The sequence below is a fragment of the Tasmannia lanceolata genome, unplaced genomic scaffold (genome assembly GCF_043159265.1).
Source record: "Tasmannia lanceolata isolate RefF3 unplaced genomic scaffold, GAP_Taslan_0.1 ptg000007l, whole genome shotgun sequence".
In the NCBI taxonomy this organism is placed as follows: domain Eukaryota; kingdom Viridiplantae; phylum Streptophyta; class Magnoliopsida; order Canellales; family Winteraceae; genus Tasmannia; species Tasmannia lanceolata.
Genome location: NW_027518684.1, coordinates 5,595,666 through 5,622,674, shown reverse-complemented (window position 1 = coordinate 5,622,674; position 27,009 = coordinate 5,595,666). Strand labels below are relative to the sequence as shown.

General features: G+C 37.3%; 1 protein-coding gene across 5 annotated transcripts; it reads left to right on the top strand.

Moving 5' to 3' along the window:
* The first annotated feature begins 1,988 nt into the window (after positions 1–1,988).
* LOC143881585 (RNA helicase family protein) lies at positions 1,989–25,914 on the top strand. Of its 5 annotated transcripts, none has more exons than XM_077384749.1 (13): positions 1,989–2,491; positions 2,684–2,723; positions 4,177–4,247; positions 6,818–7,034; positions 7,968–8,382; positions 8,827–9,030; positions 11,992–12,152; positions 15,509–15,694; positions 16,312–16,543; positions 17,265–17,467; positions 18,722–18,856; positions 20,221–20,436; positions 25,203–25,914. In XM_077384749.1, exons 1-12 carry the CDS (start codon positions 2,467–2,469, stop codon positions 20,402–20,404), a joined length of 2,073 nt encoding a protein of 690 aa, XP_077240864.1. In that variant the 5' UTR covers positions 1,989–2,466; the 3' UTR covers positions 20,405–20,436; positions 25,203–25,914. The 5 variants fall into 5 exon arrangements, with proteins under 5 accessions (XP_077240864.1, XP_077240862.1, XP_077240863.1 ...); XM_077384747.1 differs by lacking the exon at positions 25,203–25,914 and adding an exon at positions 23,786–24,521 and having other exon boundaries at positions 2,677–2,723; positions 4,167–4,247; XM_077384748.1 differs by lacking the exon at positions 25,203–25,914 and adding an exon at positions 20,844–23,770 and having other exon boundaries at positions 2,677–2,723; positions 4,167–4,247.
* The last annotated feature ends 1,095 nt before the right edge of the window (positions 25,915–27,009 follow it).

Sequence of the window (27,009 nt, the reverse complement as noted above, 5' to 3'; positions counted from 1 at the left end):
TTGACATTGTTTTAAACTTCAACAAATGGAAGCTTTAAAAAAATTTGATGATTAGTTCAGAGTGTATCAAAGGGGGGAGCTCTTAAATTTTGTAATATTGAACCCCATTCTTAAAGACTCGTAGTATTTCGAAAAACTCTTAACACCAACCCCCCTCCCCCCGCTCCCCATTTTATTGATGACAAAGGGGGAGAGAAATTTGAAAGAACTGTTTTTAAAGAAAATTATTTATTAAGTGGAAATTTTATTTGCTAAAACAATTATTTAAGGGGAGCTAAATGGAATACTTACCTTGTGTTTGTCATCGTAAAAAAAGAGGCAGATTGTAAGTCCAAGGGTTCAACCTCGGCAATCTTCCATGCTATGTATTTGATTATTCCAAACACTATTTGACACATTATACTAATTGTTTATACTAATGTGTAGAATGTGTTTAAGTGTGCTTGAGCAAGCTAGTTGAAGATCATACCAAACATAAAAGTCAAGAAGCTTGGACAAAGGCAATGACCAAATTGAAGATGTAAGCTTGAAGGCATGAAACTCAAATCCACGGAGAATGGAGCTATGTGAGAAGTCTTTGAAGCTAGAAGATGATCCATGGAGAAGAAGATGAGATCTCAAGATTTAAAGTGAAGCAACGAAGAAGTTTTTGTCGAGTCTAGAGTATAATTCTAATCCCTCAATGTAAACAGGCAGATATTAGCACTAAAGAGACTTCAAAATATTTTTAACTTATTTTTAACAGAAAATAGACTTTTTAAGCTTTTCGGAATGTAAAAGAATATTGAAATCCGATAAGAAACAAGGGAGATGTGAATTTTTTAAGTTAAATGTGCAAAACAAAAAATTCCATAACTGTTGCTTCGGTCAACTAAAGGTGTGGTTGGTAAACCGAAGAGGTGCTTAGTTTTGATCGAAGAAGTACTTGGTCGACCGAACAAGAAACTCCAACAACTGTCACTTGCTCGATCGACTGAAGATCATTCGAGTTAATTGTTAAACACTCTATAACAGCTAGTTTTGTGTTCTCACCCCATATAAAAGGTCATAAGGCCCTTAATCATACATGAAACACATTTGAGACTTTCTTTGACTTATATTCATATGAAAAACACCAATTGTGCCTTCATTTGTATATTACTCGAGGGATTAAGTGTAAGATTTCACTTGTAAATCTTTCCTTAGGAGAATTGTAGTGAGCGGTAGAGGACACCTCATCAACACTTGAAGGTTATGTTGGGAGATAGAGCTTAGCATTGGTGGAAGGGCACAAAATCAATTCTTCGAGTGCTAAAGCTTGTAACCGGTTTGGCCTTCACTTGTAAGAAGACCGAGATAGTGAAGCCACAAGAGGGGACATCTCGTGAGAGTTGATGTAGGCCAGGACTGGGCCGACCCGCTATAAAATCGGTGCACATTTTCCAACTCTATTTCTCATCATTTTTATCTTCAATGCATTGCTTTTTATCTTCCTAGTTATTTATCTTTCAATTTAGGGTGATGATATTTTCACCCCTGCAGACATTTGCCCCCATTTTAACGTGATTTGGCTTAAAAAAGCATTAAAGTTGCCCACTGTTCACATTATAAAGGGGGTGAATGCGTACTGCAGAGGGGGTGAAAATATCATCTCCCTTAATTTATTCGTCATCTTAATTGTCAAATCTTTTTATAAAAACAAAAGTTTTTAAACACCCAATTCACACCCCTCGTAGGTTGCCACGTTGGCCAATAGCTTCGTATTATTCCACTTTCACGACATAACCACATAATTTTCATGTACCCACTCAATATATTTTATGTTTGTTTTAAGAGGAGGATTTGTCAAAAAATAATTCAACTGCCCTAAGAATACACTTCAACAAAAAAAAAAATTTTTGTAAGTAAACGTTTTTTCACGTTAGAGGGGTGCGAATTATCCTGCAGTGGGTGCGAATTCATCATCGTCTCTGTTTAGAAAGAGATCGTACGTACAATGATGAAAAGGCAGAAGTGAGCGTAAAAGTGACTTTTCTTATCCGGGAAAGAGACGACGTCATCCCTTTCCCTCCCGATCAAAGTTCGTGGGATTTTAGGGTTTAGGGTTTTTAGAGCTTGAGGTGTTTAGGGCTTTTTTTTATTCGTTACAGAAATAGGGTTGAAGGAGTATTTGAGAGTTTAAGAGCTTACATGTTGTTTCAGTAATTTAGGTTTTGGGAAGGAGAAGATGCGGTGTTCCAACATATAGGTTTTTAGACCATCACAAAGGAGAGAAATCGGGTATTTCTAGAAATCAGTCTAAGAGAAGGTCTAGGGTTCCTCTAAATACGCGGCAAGAATTGTTTAGGGTACTCCTTTAAATTAAGGAGCACGAACCGGCAACGGATTTTATTTAGGCTAACATGCTTTTCATGGCTTCTTCAGAATTATTTCCTAGCAAAAATTCCAGTAGGAATAATCAATTTAACGGAAGAATATTTCAAAAAGATGTTCCGAGCGAACCTTTCAGGAGGTAAATCCTCAATTTCACCATGATATCCCTTGATTTTCTAGGTTTCTGTTGTTGTCTTCTTCTTCTTTGTTTTTAATTGTTTGAAATGTAGTTTGCTGTTAATTTTATTCTCCTGCTTTTTGTAGTTTTTGAATCTGTTCCCTTTGTTTTTATATCCATTTTTTTTTTAAAATTTTCTGTTTTAGGAAGCAGATGATTGCGCAACAGAGGAAATCACTACCTATTGCTTCAGGTATCTTTCTTTTGTTTAAGCCCACATATTGTATGCTTTATTGAGCATACTTAATTCAAAACCTGCTTTTAATTTTTACCTATGTTGATTGATTGATGGTTTCTTTTTTGAATAAATGAGGGTCTTTGATAATTCCAAAATCTTACTCTCGTGGTTTCTGCAAATTAGCAGATAACCTGCCACAAAAACTAAGAAAACCATTTTCAGCATTACATTGTAGCTTTCTGCAAATTAGCAAATAACCCACCACAAAAACTACCATTAAAAAAAAAAAAAAAACACCACAAAAACTAAGAAAATCATCTTAGCAGATCACCCACCACGAAAACTAAGAAAACCACTTTTTCTCTTACACTGCATGTCTGTAATTAATTGAGTCCTCCCACCTTTGTCTTTTCTTTTATTCCAAAATTTTCTGAATTGACTAGCCGTCTATTTTTCATTCACAAAATGACAGAAAACTCTTGCCATTTCTCAACTCCTACGCTGTTGGTTGAAAAATTCATTGAGATATCTGTGTGGAAATATCGGTTTTTTTTTTTTTTACTTTACAAGGCTTATAATTTCCTCCTAGCAAGTAATAGAATTAATCACCAATGGAGTGTGGTTTTGCTATGCTAACTATATTCATGATAGATTCCTCTAAGAAAAATCTGATATATATGGGCCAACGAGTAAAATTTCACCCTTTTCCTTGAATACTCAACTCAACTCAACTAAGCCTTTCTCCCAAACTAGTTGGGGTCGGCTAATGAATCCTTTACAAAAATTTCATGATTTTCTATAGGTCATTTCATAGAAGAGTGGCAAAATTTATGGCCGGCTGCTAACCTGACGCCAACCCTCCTCCTTTATCCTGGCATGGGACAGGCTGTGAAAAACAAGGTTAAGCTCGAGAGATCCAGATCATAAAAAAAAGAAAAAAGAAAGAAAGAAAGAGCCCCCCACCCACCCCATAAAAAAAAAAAAAGAAAGAAAGAAAGAAGGAAAAAAGAAAAGAAAAGAAAAGAAAAGAGAGAGACGTCAAGGAGGCAGAAAATTAAAAAAAAAAACTCTAAATTTAACCTGCCCACGCCATTGCGAGCGATCTGGTCAGCCTCCATGTTGGCATATTGGCCGATCATCTAACATGCTGAAAAGTCACTGGGTTCCCCTCAATTCTTTCCAAGATTTCTTCTATCGTATCAGTGAATCTCCACGGATAAAAGCCCTAAGGTTCGTCCATCTGATGATATTAAGCGAGTCACCTTCTACTATCAACTTGTCGACGCCCACGAGATCCAGTTTTTAAATTCCAGTCAGCAAAGCTATAGGCCTATAGTAAAGTTTTATCTTTTATGTATTTGTTTAGCATTGAAATTGTGCCATTCGAGTTTGGTAATTCAATTGTCTTCTCATTTTATTCTATTTTCGTTTCATTATCTGAGTTGTTTCTTGTTTTAGCTGTGAAAAGAATTGTGGAGGAAGTGCAGAAGAATGACACACTAATAATAGTTGGTGAAACCGGCAGTGGGAAAACAACACGTAAGCTTTCTACTCTATGCGTTCTAATGCCATGCAATCATTTTGTTAACCCAAAAATATAATGTTTGGAATTTACTTTTTATAAGTATACATTCACTTTTTGTATATAAACATATGCAATGAGATAATGCCTAGATGCATAAAATTCACCCATGCTTCACAATTCCAATCCTTGACCGCCATTATAATGCAATTTGTTGAATTTTGACAATTATTTTACTTCAATTACACAATGTACATCTATCCCATGTCATCAACCAAAATACAATCAACCCCAAAATTAGTGAGCCTGTCTGTCTGATTATTAGCCCTCACCGTGGTATAGAGATTGGAGAATTACCATATGGTGATGGTGTAGAGGATTTGCTTCACTTCCTCCTATAAATTCTAGAGCGGGGGCGGAATCCCATTCGGCCACCTGATTATAGTCAAGGAATTACCTCGATTCAAATCATTTATCTGGTAGCCGGAAAGTAGATCACCTGATCCATGAAGCTACAAAAATCAGATACATATGAAATATGATCATAGGCATCAGTTGGATAATCAAATGCCATGTGGACCATCCAAATTTAGAGGCATGTGGACCATCCAAATTTAGAGGCATCAGTTGGATCCTCCTAACCCCAAATTACTTTTTCTATCAAATTTTAGCTTCAACCATCTGCTAGGGAGAATGCCCTCTGCATCTTCTAATTTTGTCTATAGGGATACAGCCTCTACAAAGCCTATCGATTTGAAATGTAAAAATATGAACTGTTTATGTTTGAATGAAATGGTGCAATTAACCATTGGAGAATAATGTCGCAACGAAACATACATGGAAATGTTATGGACTAAGCTTATGGAGCCATTTTTCCTATTTTTAATCTTTTCCTTAAGCAAGCAGGTAGACTATAACAATTTCGATGTAAGTTTTCATTTTTACAAGCAAATCAATTGAAAAATTGCACTCAAACGGAAAAGTAGATCCTCTATTATCCCTTATAAAGAACGTTCTTCACAATGTTTAATGGTTGTGCTCTAGTGTCTTATGAATTATTGAAACTTTCTAAAAGTAGGCATTTGATGCTCTCTGCATGAACCTGCAACTCTGCATTCTTTTCAGCTTTTTTTTGTGTGCAACATTTATAAGAATCATAACCTTAGGACGAGGGGCACAAAGAGGCAATTAAAGCCAAGGGACATGTTGTAGTAAAGAAGCTCCACCACTGCTTAAATAAGATATGTGGTTTTGTTCTACTTGAAAGTTCTGTCAGGAAATCCATTACTCTGTCTGAAAATCGACACTCTTTCTCTGAAAATCTGACAGTCTTCTTCACTTCTTCTATGGGTATAAGACCCTTTATTTTCTTGTTTGACTTCTCATATAAATCCTGAATCCATCCTCCTGAAGATATGATCTCTCCAATAGTATCTGCGGAGAATGTGGGGAAAGTGGGAAGCACCTACTTTATACATCCTGCACTAAGTCATGCACTTTGCTGTTAATGACCGCATCAGCCATCAAACTTATTCTTTGTATGTCATTCATGTTTTGGAAGAAAATGATATGAGAATCGATGGGGAACTGATCGGGTATCATTTACCATTAAAAAAATTCTATTATTTGCATGCATACGTTTCTGTTATTTTATAGGATTTCCACCGAAATTTTCAACTGAAACGATTCCATTTCTGTGGCAGCCGAAACTGAAACCGAAATTTAGAACCTTGGTCTTGGGCTTGAATTTTTCAGACCTATGGGATAATGTTCGCGTAAGAGCAGCAGTAGGATCCAATTGGATTAACTCATGGCTTACTTGAGTCCAGGTCACTTGACTGACTCTGAATTGGTTTCCAAACTTTCTAATTTTTTTAAAACAATGGTTTGCTTCTTGATCCTTGAGTGGTAGGTTCACCTTAACGCTATCTGTTGATTATTTAATATTTATGAAAATTTTATTCCTTGGATTTAATTTTGTGGAAGAGCATTCCAACTCTTTATCTGCCCACATCTAATGTTATTTTTTTTTAATACACATCATGATGTTGAGCTGACCTTCATGTTAACCCCCTCTCAAGAGATGCTTCCCTTTGCAAACTGAGTAACATGAAGACATCTGTATTGGACAAGGTTCCACATTAGTACCACCTGTCTTCTAATATCTACACCGACTACCTAGCCATGTTTAAAATCACATTTTAATTGCTGCCAGAAACTTAGTACGTAATTCAATCTTCAAGAAACATCATATGAAATTGTTGACATGATCTTTGGTCTTTTTCCCTGTTTTCTCCTTTCATGCTTTGACATACCTTTGATCGATTTCAATAACAGAAATATATAGATGAAGTGACGAACGGACATGTGAAAAGTTTAGCCCATCCACCGGCATTCCTTTTCAAGTTCACTTAATTAGTTTCTTTTTTTGCATGGTACTTCATTAGTTTTTTAGTCCTTTTCTTTTGTGGAGTTAAGTATTGTTATAATAGAGTTGGTTATATATACTTTTTGTTAAGTATTGTAATAATAGAATTGGTTATATATACTTTTTCAGTGTTGCTTACTTCAACAATATTTCCTGCAGAATTGCCACAATTTTTATTTAATGGGGGTTTATGTTGCGATGGAAAAGTTATTGGGATCACTCAACCTCGGCGGGTTGCTGCTGTTACTGTTGCAAAACGTGTAGCAGAAGAATGTGGGGTTGACTTGGGCCAGAAGGTTGGTTATTCAATTCGATTTGAGGATGTAACTTCCAGCTCAACAAGGATTAAGTACATGACGGATGGATTACTATTGAGGTAAAATTTGTTTGAATTGATTCCCTTATATATGATATAAATTTTTTACTTTTAAGCTCCATGTTATGTTTCTTCTTGATTGAACTCTCAGAATTTGTGTCAATGTTGAGAAACTTGCTGTTGGCCTGCTATTTATCTTCCAAAAAAAGAGAAACTTGCCTTTGACTTGGAAATTGACCAATCAAAGGCCTGGATGACTTGATTTGGCCGATTTTATGTCGGAATCAACTGAGTTGAACCATTTAAATGACGAGCAAGAGAAAACATAGGGATAAAGAGGGCCTTTTCTATGTCGTGTTACCCGTATAGTGGTGCCGAATGGCATTGATCATTACAGGGATCTTTTTACTTATACCGTGATAAATCGACTGTTTTTGGGCAGAGGGATTTTGTGGTTGAGGAGGTACATTAGTTTTTAATGTTTATAAACCACCCTCCCACAACCCAACAAAATTATAGAGAATGGCACAAAATGACAATTTGATTTTTGGTTTCAGCCGTTTGTAAACTCAATGCATGTGTTTGAGTCTGGGAGATTATAAAAGACTGTTGCTCATTGCTTATGTGATTTTTTTTTTTTTTCATTTTCCCCATTAGTTCGTCAATAGTTACGATCTGACTTGTAACTCTTGGCTAACACGAATCACTTGGTCAAGTTTCTAGGCCATATGCTTTCCTTTCAAACATTGTCTTATATAGCTGATTTTTGTGATTAGTATTATGCTGTGTTGAGGTATTCTCTCTATTTTTCGTTATTATTCACTTATTGTGGCTGTAATGGCATATCTATATTATCTTTTAAATATTGAAATTTGAAGGGATAGTCATGATGAGTAAGGTTTTAATTCTTTTTTTTTTTTTTAAATGTTAAAATGTTAATATGATGGTTTTCATGTGATAGCTCGAAAATTTATGGCTTCATATATTTTACAGGGAAGCATTATTGGATCCTTATCTGTCCAAGTATTCAGTCATTATTGTTGATGAAGCTCATGAAAGAACAGTCCACACTGATGTGCTGTTAGGGTTGTTGAAAAGTGTACAGAATGCAAGAGCACGATTTACAATTCAAAACAATACTTCTAGCAAGATGACTGCTAATGGTAGAATATCTGATAAAGAAAATAATGCTCGATCTCTTAGTCATCTCAAGGCATGTCAGAGTGCCAAAGTTACTCCTTTAAAGTTGATAATAATGTCCGCTAGCTTGGATGCAAGAGGTTTCTCGGAGTACTTCAGTGGTGCAAGAGCTGTCCACATTCAAGGAAGGCAATATCCCGTGGATATACTTTATACTTATCATGCTGAGCCAGACTATCTGGATGCAGCCTTGATTACTATTTTTCAGGTAGTCACGTGAGGTTATGGATTTCTGTTATAATTCACACTACCTGAGGTTATGACCCTCTGTTATTATTCATAACCACCTTCTGTAATTGTTCTATTCTCTATGTTCCACCATTCTGGCGGTGTTGGTACCTATATTTCTTAGCAAGGTTTAAAAAACTGAAACTAGAGGGGGAGTCAAACTTGAGACTTGGTTAAGTTCTACATTTTATTTTATTTAGTTTTTTCTAAATGCCTTTTAAAGTAGTCTGATTTTTTAAGATTTTTTGGGTACCGGATTGAATTTTCACTGTTACTCGAAAACCAAGTTGCACCATTGATTTTTGTTAGTTTTTCAGTGCTCCAGTGAATTTTTAAAGCTTTTTGTTGGCAGTTTAATGGCTATGTATGCTCATTGTGTACAGTGGTTACAATTGGGAACATGCTTTTTTTCTTTCCGTGCTAGATTCATTTGGAGGAGGGTCCTGGTGATATACTAGTATTTTTGACTGGGCAAGAAGAGATTGAATCTGTAGAAAGACTTATCCAAGAGAGAGTTCAGCAATTGCCTGAAGGCAGTCAAAAGATTTTAATCGTTCCTATATACGCATCTCTTCCTTCAGAGCAACAAATGCAAGTATTTAGGCCAGCCCCTCTTGGGTTTCGCAAGGTAACTTTGCTGGTGTATGTTAACATGCTTATGCAGCATCTGATTTGGGAGCTAGACTATCGAGAAGTAGTAGATTGTTAGCCTGATCTATGTATTAATGGAATGTTCAACAATAATTTTTTTTTAAGTGTGTTAGCTCTATTATGACCATAAATAAAAAATCTTTTAGAATCCAAGTTTTAGTAATCCTTTTTTATGTATTTACGTTCTATTTTTTGTGTGTCTCTCTCTCTCTCTCTCTCTCTCTATATATATATATATATATATATATATATATATATATATATATATATATATGAGAAAACTGTTGGTGCGCTTAAGCTCACCATTTTTTTGGTGCGCTTAAGTTGTTATAACGCCTCTCATTCGTTTAAATGTTTGCGTCCCGCTGGGTCCCGCTTAAGCGCACCAATGGGAGGCGTTATAACAACTTATGCGCACCAAAAAAATGGTGCGCTTAAGCTCACCAACAGTTCTCTCTCTCTCTCTCTCTCTCTCTCTATATATATATATATATATATATATATATATATATATAGAGAGAGAGAGAGAGAGAGAGAGAGAGAGAGAGAAAACGGTTCCTACACATATATATATATATATAGAGAGAGAGAGAGAGAGAGAGAGAAAACGGTTCCTACACATATATATATAGAGAGAGAAAACGGTTCCTATACATATATATATATATATATGTATATATATATATATATAGAGAGAGAGAGAGAGAGAGAGAGAGAGAGAGAAAACGGTTCCTACACATATATATATAGAGAGAGAAAACGGTTCCTATACATATATATATATATATATATATATATATATATAGAGAGAGAGAGAGAGAGAGAGAGAGAGAGAGAGAGAAAGCGGTTCCTACACACTAGCTTAAAATACAGTGGGGGCCCACATTGTTTGGGTGATCCAAGCCATCTATTTTAAAGGCCCTCACATAGATAGGGTGTCGACAAAAAATCAGATCCATAGGATCATCCCAACCCTACGATTTGTGGAGGTAAAATGGATGTCTTTAAACCTTTATAAATTAGTCCATTTTTTGCCTCCACAGTTCGAATGGTTAGGATGATCCTATGGATCTGATATTTTGTGGACACCCTATCTATGTGAGGACCTTAAAAATGAATGGTTTGGATCACCCAAATAATGTGGCCCCCGCTGTATTTTAAGCTAGTGTGTAGGAACCGTTTTCTCATATATATATATATATATATATATATATATATATATATATATATATATATATATATATATATATAGAGAGAGAGAGAGAGAGAGAGAGAGAGAGAGAGAGAGAGTTAAGTGAAGCTACACAGGTGTATCTAACTTAGCTACACCGACGGCTTAAAATACAGTGGGCCCACATTATTTGGGTGATCCAAACCATTCATTTGATAGGCCCTCACATTGATAGGGTGTGCCCAAAAAATCAGCTCCATTGGATGATCCCAACCCTTCAAACTGTGGAGGCAAAAATGGACAGATTTGTGAAGGTTTTTACACGTCCATTTTTGCCTCCACAAATCGTAGGGTTGGGATGATCCTATGGAGCTGATTTTTTGGGCACACCCTATCTATGTGAGGGCCCATCAAATGAATGGTTTGCATCACCCAAACAATGTGGGGCCCACTGTATTTTAAGCCGTACACACACACACACATATGAGAAAAGGGTTTCTGCACTCGAGCACAGAAACCAGGGGGGGGGGGGGGGGCATTAGGGGGGTGATCCTAAGCATTCATTTGGAAGGCTCCATCATGGATGGGGTGCCTACCAAAAATCAGCTCCATTGGATCACCATAGGGTGTCCATTTGTGGGGCCAGAAATGGACAGATACTGTTTGTCCACTATCTACCCATTTTTTGGGCCTGCAAATAGACACCCTAAGGTGATCCAATGGAGCTGATTTTTGGTGGGCACCCTATCCATGAAAGGGCCCATCAAATGAATGCTTTGGATCCCACCAAAAAATGTGCACCTGCCGCGCTCCCCCCCCCACACACACCCTGTTTCTGTGCTCGAGTGCAGATAAGCTTATCTGCGCTCGAGCGCAGAAACCCTTTTCTCTCTCTCTCTCTCTCTCTCTCTATATATATATATATATATATATATATATATATAAATGAACACACACGCACATCTGGTTTATATCCTGTTTTAGTGTTTTGTCAACAAAATGCATAACTTACTACTTGCAACGAACATCCATTCCTCAGCAGAAATAGTTCAGTGTATGGTCTTTTATTGTTAAATGTTCTGTTCTCACTTGTATTGCTGATGATACCATTTTCATCTGGTTGTTGGTGTGTTGCGTTTGTTGTCAAGTCAAATTTTGAAGAAGCTGTATGTTGAGTTGGGTGTCTTGAATTCAAACCCGTTTAGGGTCCGAAATATTGTGTGCGACCCGGATTAGGCCCGTTTATCCGCTTGGAGTAGGCTTTTGCCGAACCACGTAAATCTTTGTGTCTTTGTGTGATTGCTTGTGTTTATTCTTTTGTTTTACTTTGCAATTGAAATCACATATTGCTATTTGGGGTTTTTCACAACACTGTTCATAAACAATATGCTAATCAGTTTATATGGGCACGTATCAGTGTCAGGTATGTTCATGAGTAGAAGTTGAAAAACCTGACATGTTTGCACACATACAGTAATAGATAATATCAAGCGATATATTATTGTACAAACTGCTTTATAACAGCTAAGATGTAGCAAATGTGTTCAGATAATTAGGAGTACATTTACACTAAATATTGTATAGATGATAGAAAGCAGAAACTAGGAAAAACAAATAAAGGGGGTTTTCGTTTTAGCCTCATCAATCTCTTTTCTGACACATGTGCCCAAGTTTTATGCCCTTCAAAAAGTCGTGCATCCTTATTAGTTTAGATGACATATTTCAATTTTGTTTTTTAACAACTAACACGTTCCATGGATTGTGTAGGTCATATTGGCAACAAACATTGCTGAGACATCAGTAACAATACCTGGAATCAAGTATGTTATAGATCCTGGACTGGTGAAAGCTCGTTCTTACAATCCACTTACAGGAATGGAATCACTGATTATCATTCCCACTTCAAAAGCACAGGCTCTCCAAAGAAGGTAGGCGTACTCTTGTATGCAGTGAGCATTTAATTCAAAACTTGACACATGCTTGACAATGGCCCAAGCACATGTCTGTTCAAAACTCGCCCATGCATTGATTTTTGAGTCCTTCACTGAGTTTTTTCTATTCTCATAAAATTCAATATAATTGACCAAGTCTTGATCGATCTGACTTTGATAGGTGTGTTTTTCATAGTCAATCTGGTTTTTAAACCTAGATATTGAAAGATTTATTCATGTATAGACTTGTGACAGGATTGTTACCTAAAATCTGGTCGCACTTTGTATTTGCTTTTGGTTTATGTGCTGGTGCTTCTGATGTTAAAACTTATATTTGCTTGTTAGGTTTGGCGTTTTATATGGTTCACATGTGTTGTGAAGTAAATGACCTTATTCACAGAAATAAGGCACTTCATCTTCTTTCGTTTTCTTTTGATGTTATATATCCAAAAATTATGTTTTATACGTTATCAAAATATCTTTTTTATTTTTGAATGACCACATTATCAAGATATCTATACTATCATTTATGGGAAAAATTGACTGGTCCCCAAGGTTATTTTCCTGAGTTTTCCCTGCTCACGTCATTTATTTATTTGAGGGATGGGCTTTCGGTCCTTGTTCCAGAACGGGCTGGAAACTTTGGAGTCTATCTTTGCTTGCAATCATGTGGGTTATCTGGAAGGAACAAAATAACCAAATCTTCAAAATGGTAGCCAAAAACTATCATAGATTGCGCCATCAAGTTTTCGCTCTGATTATTCGTTTGCCCATTGTCCTCCCGAAGTTCAGAGGTATGGACAGTTAGATTCGCAGAAGATCATGAGACATTACTTGCTCTAGCAAAATCCCTCAGAATAAGGTGACCCCCAGGTGGACTCTCCTCCCTCGGGATTTGTCAAGCTCAACTTTGTTGGGTCGGGTTTGGTGAATCCAGGGGAGTCTGAAGTTGGGGAACTTCTCCGGGAGTCTGACAGTGATACCAAATGGGCCTATTCAGGTCCTTAGGGGACGATCCGATTCGACTAATGCGGAAGTGCAAGCTCTCTTGATCGGTTTATGTTTAGTGGAGACGGACCGTCTCATTGTAGAGTGAAACTCGCTAAATGTGATTTGTTGGGTCAGCTAAGGAAGAATTTAATTTTATCATGAGGATGAGCGGACCCAATAGAAGAGATTTTGGACCGTATTGGAGGTCATGCGGTCGGTATTCATTGTGTTTGGAGATCACCTAATAGTGAGGCAGACTAGCTAGCAAGAGCCGGGGTGGAAGTTTGGAGAGCAGCTAATAGTGGGGCAGACTAGCTAGAAAGAGCTGCGGTGGACAGGAGTACAGGACAACATTGGAGATTTTATAATCTCTTCCCCCTTGACTGTATTTTATTGTGCTTTTTCCTTTTTTGTTTAGCTTGCTTCTAACTATCTCGGTCTCCTTTTCCTCTTAATAGAATCGTTGCCATTCAAAAAAGAAAATTTGAAATAAAGGCAAAGTTTACTTAAACCATTAAATACCTTATAAATGTAAATTTTTTATAAAGCTGTCAAATATCTTTCTCTATCTCTATTAAATACCTTGTACCTTACTGATGTAAATTTCTTTAGGGCGATTATAAATTTGCACCCCCTGTAGGATAATTCACACCCCTTTCACGTTAAAAAGCCTTAAAGTCTGCCACATATTTAACGTGAAAGGGGTGCGAATTATCCTACAGGGGGTGCGAATTTACCATTGCCTTTTCTTTATAGTTATTAAATACCTTACATTTTTAAGTTCTAGCTATTTCTACCTCACAAAAATTTAATCATAAAAGCACTTTTATTTTGCTTGATAATACTGTTTTTTTTAATGGTTGCATGAATAATACTTATATAATGTGAAAACATGTGTTGCCCAAAATTATTTAAAACCTTCTATTTCCCTATAGCTATTGAATACCTTATAGATGTACCTTTTTTTTTATAGCTATTGAATACCTTATAGATGTACCTTTTTTTTTATAGCTATTAAATACCTTACATTTTAAAGCTCCAACTCTATTTTAGCTGATAAAGATTTATTCGTAAAGGCATGCATTTTCCCATGAATAATGTTCGTCCATAGCGCGTGCTATTTTCCTATTTGCATAACAGAAAAAGATTTTTGTAACACCAACCATTAAATATTCATTTGAAATCCCAAACCTGTTTACCCCCTTTTCCTTTTTTGCTCATATAAGAGAAATAAAAAATAGAAGTATTTAATACTAAAAGTAGAAAGTAATATATTAAATAAGTTTAATAAATTTGCCAGGAACTCTTGCATGTGAAGGCTTGTCAACTCAACTCAACTCAACTCAACTCAACAAAGCCTTTGTCCCAAACTAGTTGGGGTCGGCTAAAGGAATCCTTTAGAAAAAATTCATGAAGAAAGTAAAAGGAATCTACCCGGCTCTATTCCTAGTTCTAGTTGGGTTCTTCTACGTGGATCATTTTCTTCCATTCTATCCTATCCAAGGTCCTGTTCTATGTGAAGGCTTGTAAGCCCTTGATTTTTCCTAAGGAGGGAATGATGCTGACAGCCTTGATGGGCGTGCTGGTTCCCATTGCTATGCAAATAAAGGCCTCACATGAAGTTGCATGCCATGTTTGGTGTGGCACTAGCTATCACCATAGCAGCAGGCAGGTAGAAGGAGAGGGCCGCTATCGCCCTAAGCAGCAACACTGAATCAATGCAGAAAGAATGAAGCTGAAGGCCAAACTGAAGAAAAGAGTGAGTTTTAAGGATTCCAGTCATCCTGGTCATCCTTCTTTTATTGTATTATAAGGAAGTGGCTCAAGTGAATTGATGTTTTGAAACATCCTCCCGGTCATCCAGCTTTCCTGGTTTAAAGCTTTCAGTTGCAAGATTGCCTTACCCACAATAGCAGCAGCGAGTCTCGTAACCGTCTGTCTGTCAACTCAGTCCACAAGCCCTGAAAGAGGAAAAGGAAGAGAAAATGCAACCGATTCGACGCGACTCTACCTGGAAAGCTTTCTGCAAACAAAGCTCCTTAACCAGGAGGAGATGCGGGAAAGAGATTCAGATTTTGTATTGTTTTCTTTCTCTCTTCCCTTCTCTCTCTTGGGAGAAAAGTTGTTTGGAACTTTTTTTTTCTGTATTTATTAGATGGATTGTACTTGTTTGTTCAGCTATGGTTATGATCAGATGCGTTACTTTGAAATTTAGATCTCCCAACCAGGACACCACCAGCTGTACTGATGTTTCTCAGTTGTGATTAATTATGTTTCTTTAGGGCAGTCCATATCTATTATACATGTTATATGATTTTTCTATCCAGTTCGGTCAACAGAATATTTATTTATGTTCGATGCAGTGGTCGTGCAGGACGTGAAGGGCCTGGGAAGTGCTTTCGTTTATATCCGGAGAGTGAGTTTGGCAAACTTATAGATTCCACAGTCCCAGAGATAAAGAGGTGCAACCTATCAAATGTTGTACTCCAGCTCAAGGCTATGGGTGTTGATGATATTATCGGTTTTGACTTCATGGAAAAGCCATCAAGGTGATAACAAGATCTTGGATTCTGATGGCAGTTTCCATGCACGGGCCTTCTCGTTTATAAAAGGGAATAATGTAATCACTCATGATATTCTTATACGACCCTGAATTTATGGCTAACCCCTCTGATGATTCTTTAGATGGTAATCACAGCCATTTTTTAACAAAATATCAAAATGGGTCAGTGTATTTGAAAATGGGACTGATATCCGCGCGACCATGTTTTGAAGGTGGGACAAACTCACCTTGTTTTACATTGTTTAATCAGATGTTAAAGGCTATTACACTTCCCAAAATTCTCTCATAGCCAATTAGAGAAGTGTAAAACAAAGTGAGTCTTCCCATTATCAAAACATGGGCATTCAGATATCGTTAGCCTTTGAAATTTGAATTCAGAAGGTATTTCAGCTTTTCTGGTACTTCACACACCACCACCACTCCACACAAATTAAAATAAAAAGACAAAAAAAAAAAAAAAAAAACCTTTTTTATCCTTTACGGCTTTACTGATAAAGTTTGCTTTTCACTAGCTCAGAGAAAATAGTTTATCAAGAGTTGGGATGTAGTGTCTGGTCCTCTATCACTTCTTGCTATATCTAAGTCTTTGATCTATGCGAACAGGATGGCTATTGTGAAATCTTTGGAGCAATTATTTGTATTGGGTGCTCTCACTGAAGATTACAAACTGTCGGATCCAGTTGGGCAACAAATGGCCCGATTGCCATTGGACCCTATTTATTCAAAAGCTCTTATCTTAGCTAGTGAATTCAACTGCTTGGAAGAAATGTTGATAATTGTTGCAATGCTTTCAGTGGAATCTATTTTTTATGCCCCTCGGGAAAAATTGGAAGAGGTATGTTGCTAGATTTTTGCAGCCATACATACATGCATATAGGCATCATCTATCTATGTATCCGTCCGTCTATCTATACATATATAGTATTCTCATGCAAAATGATGTGATTTCAACATAGACACACTTGTTGTAATTTCCATGCAAAATAAATTGTGGAAAGCTAGCCGCAAATATGAGTTGGAAATTCGTATGATTAATAGCATTTAGAGGACACAACACAAATATCTATGATTGCCTCAGGCTCTCATGCAGAATAGGCACTATGTATAAATGTTCACGTTACGTGTGCGATTAAAATTGAGTGCGACTTGTCAGTTTAGTAATTGATGAATAATCTCTGATTTTTTTTTTTCCTTTCGCTTACTTTTTATTGGTTGCTTCAGAAAGACAGCATATTCTCCAATCATTTGATGGATTCACTCGGTTTTTTTTTTTGTTTTGTTAAGGGTGGTGTGTGAACCCTTGACCTCAATGCGACACGCTTGAGGGCTTCACACCCAAACAACGGCTTAACTTCTGTATTCTTTCAGTTTGCTCCATATGCATTACATTTTGCTTTGTAGTATTTGTGTTTGGCAAGTTCACTTATCTGTTTCCCCATTATTGCATCCTAGCTTGAGCTAGAAATGCTTGTTTGTCTAAATTCACCGATATGACTGTTCTTTTTCCCTATCAATGATCTTGTAATTAGCCATGATTTTTTCCCCCTTGGGATCAGGCAAGAGCTGCAAGAAAGTGCTTTTCTAGCCTGGAGGGAGACCATATCACCTTGGTTAATGTGTATCGGGCTTCTGTTGAGTGCTTGGAGAAAAGCAGATTGGCAAACAGCAAAGCGAAAACAACTGAAAGAAGCCTCAGCAAATGGTGCAAGGAAAATTTCATCAATAACCGTTCCCTGAGGCATGCCCGAGATATTCACAGGTTAGTACAGCGTAATTTAACCGAAAACTTCAAACGCTCATTTCTTCATTATATACCTTAATGCCATTTGTGTGTGCTTAAATAAAGATCCCTTATGAAGATCCAATGGTATGTAATCTTTTTATGCATTTTTGTTATTATTATTACCTATGTAACAATAGCACTCAGTACCCATAAAAATTTGTCAAGATGGACAAATGTTGATATGGCTATTAGGGAAAGAACTCTAATTCGTATTTTTGTTTTGTTTTGTGATGTTATTTATTTACTATTTATGTGGTTTTATATTGTTTTTGTGTATCTATGTAATATGCATTTTTGAACCAGTTTTTCTGTAATATGATTTGAAGCCATTGTCAACTGTTAGATTTTCAAAGGTCCTTGTGGTTGACGTTATGCGTTCATGTCTAAGTTACATGAATGCTCATCAAATGGAAATCCAATTCCATTGCCCAGAAACTCCTCAAACCTGCCCCTCCTCCTCGTCTTATTCTTAGGGACACACTGCTAAAATCAATCCTTTGCCCTTGTCCCCAATCGAGAAATCCATGATTGTTGTACACCAGAGACTCCTGCCTGAAAATGCATTGGCAATCAAACGTGTTGTATCCAGGAAATGGGGTTCCTTCAATTACTGGGCATGGAATCAAACAGCTGAGTTCCATAGATTGCGTGGCAAGCTGTTGAATGGCATGGGAAGTGGAGGAGCATTTCGGAGTTCGGACAGCTAGTGTCAACCAAATTGGACTGGTTTCCAGATATTCTCCACTCGGTTTTCGCTTCTGCATTGGTGAGGGGACATAATAAGGGTTATTTGGTCAATGTAAGTAACTATTATGAGGGGAGATGTGACATGCAGGGGGGTATGATTTTTTCAAAAGGTAGCAGAGATGATACCTCATAATCTGGGTGAAAAGAAATTTCATCTAAAAACAAAGAGAGTAATATGTTTTTGTTTTATTTTGCAAGATTCATTTTTCTTTGCTTGGAGCTTTTATTGGCTAATATTTGTATTTTAGTACCTTTTTCCATATATATCGGCTAATATTTAGAGGGCTGCGTACATCTAGCCCTCCTCAGACCCTGCAATGGCGGGAGCCTCGTGCACTGGGCCGTCCTTTTTATTATATAGATGTGTAAGCGTGTCATGGTTTCTACCGTTCCCATAACTGACATTTTGTATCTGCCTGGCAGAAATATGTGTCCATATCATGGGCATTATATATTCTTATTCATTTATGTGTTCTCTTGCAGGCAAATTCATGGTCACGTCCAACAAATGGGTCTTCATGTTTCTTCATGTGGGGATGACATGCTCCAGTTTCGTAGATGCCTGACTGCTTCTTTCTTTCTGAATGCAGCCTTGAAACAGCCTGATGGATCGTACAGGTGTGGAACTGTACAATAATGAAAAAATAAAATAAAAATATTTATTTCTTGCCTCATTGTATTGATGGGTTGTGTTGTTATTCAAAGCTCAGTAGATGTGAATATTTTTATTTCAGGCACCATAAGGTAAAAGTTAGTCATATCAGTTAAAGTAAGATCTGTTTTTTTTTTTTTACTGATATTGCTTTATTAAAAGTTGGGGGGTGTCTTCAGTCTTTCCTATTATTTTTGGGCTTGAATGAAGGAATTTCATTTAACTACCCTCATCTGTTTAGGCCTTTAGGGAGCATTTGATTTAACTACTCATCTTTTTAGGGAGATTTAATTTTCAATTGCTATGGTCTTTATTGCTGTTCTGGTTCAGATGTTAGATGAATTAGATGAATTCTCACCACAAGAAAAAGAAAATTCATCTATGGCTTTAACAATTGCTATTTTACAATAGCGTCATCATCCAATTTGAAGTCATATTTAATGAATCATTTAGAGTTGTTATCATATCAATAGGACTGAAATATATCGTTTTTATTTTCTTATGTTCAAGCTGGAAATGATTAAAGTGCATCTTCCAGCTTGAGGGGGGTAGTGTCAGACAGGACGTTATTTTTTGAAGCAGTAACTGAAATTTTGTTAAGCAAAAAAGGAAAGTTACATAAGGGGCAGAGATTGAGCCCCACAAAGGAACCTCTCCGCGGACAACACTTTTGTCAAACATGTGCGATCTTATTAGCAATTGAGGAATATTTGAAACAATAAAATTCATACCCCTACTAAAGTCTGATCCTATTATTGATGTGATCGGTGAGTGTTGAAAAAGATTACCTAATATTATTCATTTGTCTCTCCTATATCCAGGCCCTTGCATGAAAATTCAAAAAACAGTATGGACTATGGAGTATGGACACTTCAGCAGGAACTTGGAACTGTAGGTTTGATACAGCTTGGTTCCCGCAAAATGGGGTTGAAAATGGTTGTACAAGAAGAATTGACATAGTATATTTTATCTTTGAAATGCAAAAGGTTGGGAAGATAAGAAAAGAAGCTTTAACTTTGAAAGGACTAGGGGTTGAAGGGTTTGAAGGGAAGTAGAAATAAGTTTCCTTTCTTAAAGAGCCATTTAAAATAAGTAAGAAGAAAACAGAATAGTGAAGCTTTCTCGTTTTCCCTTTGTTGCTGTATGCTGGTAACAAATTAGCTTTTCCCTTACTTTTGATGCTGCTTTTTGCTTCTATGAACTAAGTGCGTGCATGGTGCATTGTAGATTTTTTTGTGTTTCCTCCACATTGACTAAATAAGAGTATAAACTTGAATTGTGAAATCAATTCATCTTCTTATTCTTAAATTTTGGTGTTATTGCCCAACAGGGCTATGGCAAGCAGTCAGATAGTACAGATCCATCCTTCTTCAGTGTTATTCCGGACAAAGCCAGATTGCATCATTTTCAATGAGTTGGTTCGAACAAATCATACTTATGTCCGTAACATAACAAGGATCGACCCGTTGTGGTTAACTGAGTTGGCTCCTCAATACTATGCGGCGCAAAATTAAGAGTCTAGTATACAATTTTCAAACCCTAACAGGTAAGAATTGATCTCTTATTTCTTAATACAATTTTGTTATTATTAAAAGAAAGGTATCAGTTTTTATATACTAGGATCTTCTTTTGAATGCTGCTTCTTAGTATTATTCTTGGAACTTTTGGAATTTCACTAGTCTCCCTCTTGTCGTGGTGTTGCTCGTACAATTGGGGTGAACAAGCTTTGACCTGTTGCGCCATATCTGAAAACTTAATGGCCTGTTCTGTGCTCAACTATTACTGAGCCATAGAATGTGTTGACTTCATTTGGGCACCAGAGACAACGATACTTATTAGAATAAAATTTCAACTACACTTGTTTCTCTGATGTAACTATGGGAATTGTTTCTTTTACCATGTTGCAGAAATTCATTCCCTTTGGTTTTGTAATGCAATTTTCTATTCTTTCAGGGCATTTAGATGGAAAAGAAGACATGGCGCTTTTTTTAAAAGAAAATAACAGATTTATTAAAAAACAGAAAAAATTATGGCAGCGTATTACCGAGCAGAGGTTGCCCAATGTATAAAACATATCTACAAACTTTGCTTTTTGCGAGACCATCCACAAAATCATTTACATTCCTAGGAATATGCCCAATAGAAGCGTCCCTAGTTCAGCTTCTGTCCACAATTTTATCAGTGCAACTTGTCAATATGCATGGACCACGGCTGTCCTTTTTCACCCACACAATGACGTTTGCCAAGTTCCCTCGACCATGAGTTTTTCATTCTAACATTTTTTGGTAGATAATCCCATTAGGAGTGCACACACTTGCACTTCGTTTGAGTCGGTCCTCCCGATTGGCTCCCAAAAGGATAAAAACATAACCAGGGACTTTCTTTTGCTTACTTTGGCTGTGAAATCTAACCGCCAACAATTCTGGCTAACAAATTCCAGACATGAAACTTGCCTGATTGAATCTGTTAATTACAGATCTGGGATCATTGTTTTTGACCTGCAAGACTTGCAGATATCACAAGACCACCTTATGATGCCTAACTAGAAGACTTGCCGATATCGAAAGACCATTTCATGAATGCACAATTAAACTAACACTTAGGGGCATAAATGTTCGTTGACCAATGTGTTGAAAGCCAAATAACCTGGTACTAATATATTATTGATGTAATTGTAATGTTTCTTTATTAGTAATTTACTTTTTGCATAATTATAATTATTTATGTGTTTATAATGTGTGTGTGACTGACATCTGCATGACCATGTTTAGATACTGGGACGAATCTGCTTGTTTAACTCCTTTTTAACCAGTTGTCAAAAGCTTTTACAATTCCAAAAAAGCTCTCAGCAGCCAAATATATTATTTAGTGCTAAGACATGAATCAATACTTATATTGTACTATATCTTTTGGGTCAAATGTAGCGATAAGTCAGAATACCAGGTTTGTGAGGGTCATTGTCTGACAGTGTGTTTGGCAGTTGTGCTTGGGTCTAAGTTAGATAATGCCTAGGCTGTGCATTGTAGTTGTAACCATGAACAATAGGCATGATGCCGTCGTGTTAGATGTGGTGACCCTAGTATATCCAACATGCACTTCTCATTATAATGTATTATTTAAGTTATATTTTTACACTAATATAAGTTATTCTATAAGACCACAATTTTTTTTACATCCACGGGGATTTTTTTTGCAGTTTTTTTTCCTTTGAAAATGTGGTTGTTCCTTTCCTTCCAAATGTGTGACACTAAGGCATAAGGAGCCATCCTCCACGTAGCCCGCCCCGATCCTCCGAACTGCCCACCACTCTCCAACTTTGCAGGACATTCTTAATAGATCTTTGACGTACCTACAGTAGGCCAAAGCTCTTCATGGCTGCTTGCCATGGCCTATAAATAAACGGACATTGCACCAACAGATGATCCAGCGATTCCTCATTTTCCTTGCAAAATATGCACCAACTTGCCATGTGATTTTTTCTTCTTTCGAGGCGATTGCATGTATTGATCTTCCCGCTCGGCAATGTCCACACAAAAGCCGCTACTCTTTTAGGGGCAGCAGATTTCCAAATTTTAGTACGGCTCGTTGTTCTTCTATTCAAAGTACACAACCTGTAAAAGAATAATTTAACTGAAAAAGCTCTGTGAGGGTCAGGAATCCACAATCTACTATCAGGTTGATGATGAGAAAAATAATGAGTACAAAATGTCAAGTACTGTGAAAAGCTAACGGTCTCGTTATCCTTTAGGTTACGCCTAAGCCTAATGTCCTTGATCCTAGTCCCATTTCTCCCCCTCACCAAATAGTCACTAAGGGGGTTTAGTCGTATGGGATTCTGAATGCCACGTGGACTCCTGTGTAGTATCAATTGACTGTTTAGGGATTTTGACTTTGAATGCATGGGCACTTAGGACTCTCGATTTACACAGGCTTCAGCAGGGACTTTTTAGAGTCAGGATCATCTAATAAGAAAAGATCCTGTATGGAGGGATGTAGGGTAGGTCATCAACTTTGGTAGCCATAAGACCACACACTACAGCCAAGGAATTTCTCAATAATCATCATGTAGGTGGCCTAAAAGATAAATATGGGTTAATGTGTGTGTGTGTGTGTGTGTGTGTGTGTGTGTGAGAGAGAGAGAGAGAGAGAGAGAGAGAGAGAGAGAGAGAGAGAGAGAGAGAGAGAGAGTGGCTTGTTCATATGGTTCTTAACTGAGTTGTCAAAGAAGGATTGAAATTTTAGAAAGAAGAAGAATCAGCTGTGAAGCAAGATCTAGAAGAGAGAATCGAGAGGAAGACGAGAAAGAAGTAAGGAAGCAAAAAAAGAGAGGACAACAATCATGCCCGTTTGAAGAGAAAAACAAGAACCGCTTCTACCTGTTCGTGATTTCTTGCAGATTTTGAAGGAAGCAAAAGAAGAAGGGCAATGATTCGAAGCCGTTTTCTCTTCAAACAGACAAGAAAATTTTACTTGAGAGGAAATTAGGCACCTGGTGTGAGAAATTGGGCATCAATTAATTCATAAGAGAAGATCAGTGAATGCGGAAGCTGACAATTTGGCGAAAGACGGGGCGGAAAAGGAGGGGTTGGAGATTATTAGCTTCGTACTGTCATTCAACAGGAAGAGTGAAGGGTTACAGAGATCTAATACGAGGAAGGCATTATGTCATGACTCTGTTAAGTTGCAGGGAGTATCAAAACCAGTTAATCCATTGCTCGGAAACTGGCTCCGAGGGGTAAGACAGAAGTTATTCCAGGGCTGACAGGAGATAAATGGGTTCACCTTGGCACTGCCTCAGTGGAGTTGTCTACATGTGTATCAGGATTTTGGACAGCACTGTGATCCTTGTAGTGATCATGTCAATTGTGGGGTTAATTGCTTTCTTGTGGTTGCAGGACGAGATTGAATGCAAGGTATTTGCCCTAAAGTGGAAGTGAACTTCAGATTCCCTGTCTAAAAGTTGGTCTGCTGCTCTGCCCCTGATAAATTAGCAGGGCAGGGCCTCAAAGTTGTCATGGCTTCTCCTAAGTTTTCCTCCATCTGATCTGAGTCTTTTGGGCAAACATTCAATGGTTCTTCACCCTGCTTGGAGAAAAGGAAAATGAAGCTCAAGTGTTGAGCCAACCTTTTCATCAATTGATTGAGGGAAGCTACTGCAGCATCAAGGGTAGCTGACTAAATACGTCAGGGCTTGATCTTCTTCTGAATGCGAAAGCAGAGTCTTCAGCTCCACAATCATATTCGGGAGAAGAGTGAGAAGTGGCTTTCGACGCCCGAAATCAAGTGTTGGGTCTGTTGGGTTGGGTCTTCCATGTAAATGCCTTTCACAGTCCATGGGAAAATGCAAGCGTGGTGGCATCAGGGGACGCCTTGTCCCCGTTGATGAAGTGTAGTTATAGAATATAAATAGCACTGTTATCTTTCAAAAAAAAAAAAAAGTTCTTGTAAGTACAACCAGGTCATGCAAAATTTGAACCTGCTGTACTAGATATTTGAGTACTTAAAATGCTTTGATTTTTACTAAGCTATGTAATTAGGCATGAATTCAGTTTCTCAGACAGTGGCCCTGGAAAAACGTGATAAGTTGATGGGCTTGTATGGTTGTTTGATAATATTGAAGCATAATATATTGGAGGTATTAGTTCATTAAATCGTTGCATGTAAGAAAAAGTATTAGCGTAATTGAAGTGCGTTACAACTTAAATGTTAAAACTGGATGACATTTTTTGAGAGGTTGTCTGAATTACTTATAATAAAACTTAACTGTAAAGAAACAGAGAAAAATGACCTTAGGCTTTTGATAAATGGCCGTAACTACATGTGCACAATGATTTTTTTGCAAAATCAGTGGCCTTGTTTCATGGCTTTGAAGTTTCTGAGCAGAGAGTAAGGGCTGTATTTTTGTGTGGTAGAGCTTACGAAATTACCCCTTTGACAAATAGACTGGAACAACCTTATGAGCTGCGAATCTTTTTCATCTAATTGCTTAAAGACTTGATCAGTAGTCCAAGAAGTTAAAAGAGTCAATTCGATACTATTAAGAGTCAAAAAAAATATTCTGTCTTTAAGGATGCATAGGAAACTCTGATTGAAACCCCAAGAGTCTTGACTGATGACTCAAAAAATGAAGAAAATGACTCGTATTTGACCAAAGTAGCTAGTAGATTGGGTATTGAGTAATTGCTGTTTTCTCTATAGTTTTAAGAGTTGAGACTTGATATTATTTCTTCAAAAATAAATTTTGTTATGTTGCCTAAGGTCATACATAGAATACATCTGTCTGAAAATGCCATTTTTCGTGCCTTGTGATAGTGGACGAGAAGCAAGTTTGCTCATGATCCGGCGCCACATCTTGGGGAAGCTGTGGAATGTGTCATTGTGTATGCTGTATGATAAGTTGGAGGTTAAGGTTGCTTTTCCCAATTCATTGCCCATAGCTCAAGTTCAATCCCACATTCTCCTCTCTCTGCATTGGTGGCAGCAGCAAAGTCAGTCCTGGAGCAGTGGTTTCTGAAGGGAGGGGATTTCAGATTATATATGCAGGAACTATGAATGGGGGCTGGGTAGTTCAACATGTTTTCTGAAAGCTACAGTTCATTTTCAGCTAGATGTGGCCCATAATATGGCAAACATGCGGGTTTCCCTTTGTGGCCCCCCTCTGTTGAGCCTGTCGCAGCCAGTTATGAGAGCATTAAAAACTGAATATGGGCTTGGGCTTTAGAAGGCACCTCATGTTTGCCATTTTTTTGACTAAAATGGCCCCACTATGGATTCCCATTATCCCTATAACACACGAATTGGACAATCTTGGGCGTTCAATCAGTGATCTGAAAATGGGGCCTGTCGAGTTTAAGAAGGAATCGTAGTCTGATTCTGAGGGAATCCAGATAGATACAGAGGTATTTATGGAGAATAAACAATGTAGAGCAATCTTTTTCCTTAAATGATTTATGATGAATCCTTACATTGTAGTGTAGAATACTATAGGAATCAAGGCAGAGGAAGACTTGGATGTTTCACCCTTTGAGGTTTGCCATCGTGTGCCTTGTGGCAACCTGCTTTGTTTGCTGGAGAGTGGTAACAACTCTTCATGTTGTTAATTTTTAATTTATGATAAAAATTCCCTTTCATTGGAGTCTTCCAAACACATGCACTTATATTGTCATTCTCCAACCATCGGAGAGTGCCCAGTTGTGATGCAGTAGTTGATTCTCCGAGAAGCCACAATTTTTACGAGCAACCATATTAATGACGAATATCACATTTCTCTTTACTAAGAAACAATGTCACTCGATCATTATCAATCTGACTGCAATCAGTTTTTATTTTTCTGTCCGTGAAGATCCCACCAGTGTGCCTTCTTATTAGGTTATAAACTAGATAAGAATCATTCTCAATTGAATTCGTAAGTGATCCAACTTCTTTCATCCGAGTCCCAGTGGAGACCAAAGTTCCTGAGCAAGGAATGGAATGTTTGTGCATCTGATACGAGACAGCTCACTCTTGTTTTCTTTTTTCTGCCATTGTGTAGTCCGAGGCTGATTTTTCAGAAGTAATATTACTGTTATTGCTAAGATATGGTAAAGAGGGCTGCTACCAAAACTTGATTTCTGCCATTAAAAAAAGAAGCAAAACCTGATTTCTTTGTAAAATATAAGACTGAAACTCTATGTTGTGAGTTGTGACATGCGCAATAAGACAAGTGAGCTCGAATCCTCATGAAATGCAAGAGGAAAAAAGCACTGGAAATGACTAAATTGTTGGTCAAATTAACTTGCATCTTTACTTTCCGAACGAAATTCTGTTTTGAAGTGTTTTCCAATGTTAAATCTAGTAGGAAGACAACCCTGTCTAAATGCGTTTTCAAGCTTGTAAAAGCATTTGTGCATTCAAATGCATGTAATGCATTTAAAGACCCATTCGACCCACATGTTCACCTATTACATTAGACATCTTGTTTCCTGGTAATTTTGTGTAGTGAAATGCTCTCACTATCACGATCAAAATTAGTACAACAATTCTAATATTTCTTCATCTCGTTCGATGGGCAAAGCTGGTATCAGACCCATGGCCTCAATTTTCAAAACAGCTGGGTGAGGGGTGCAATTCGGGTTGATCC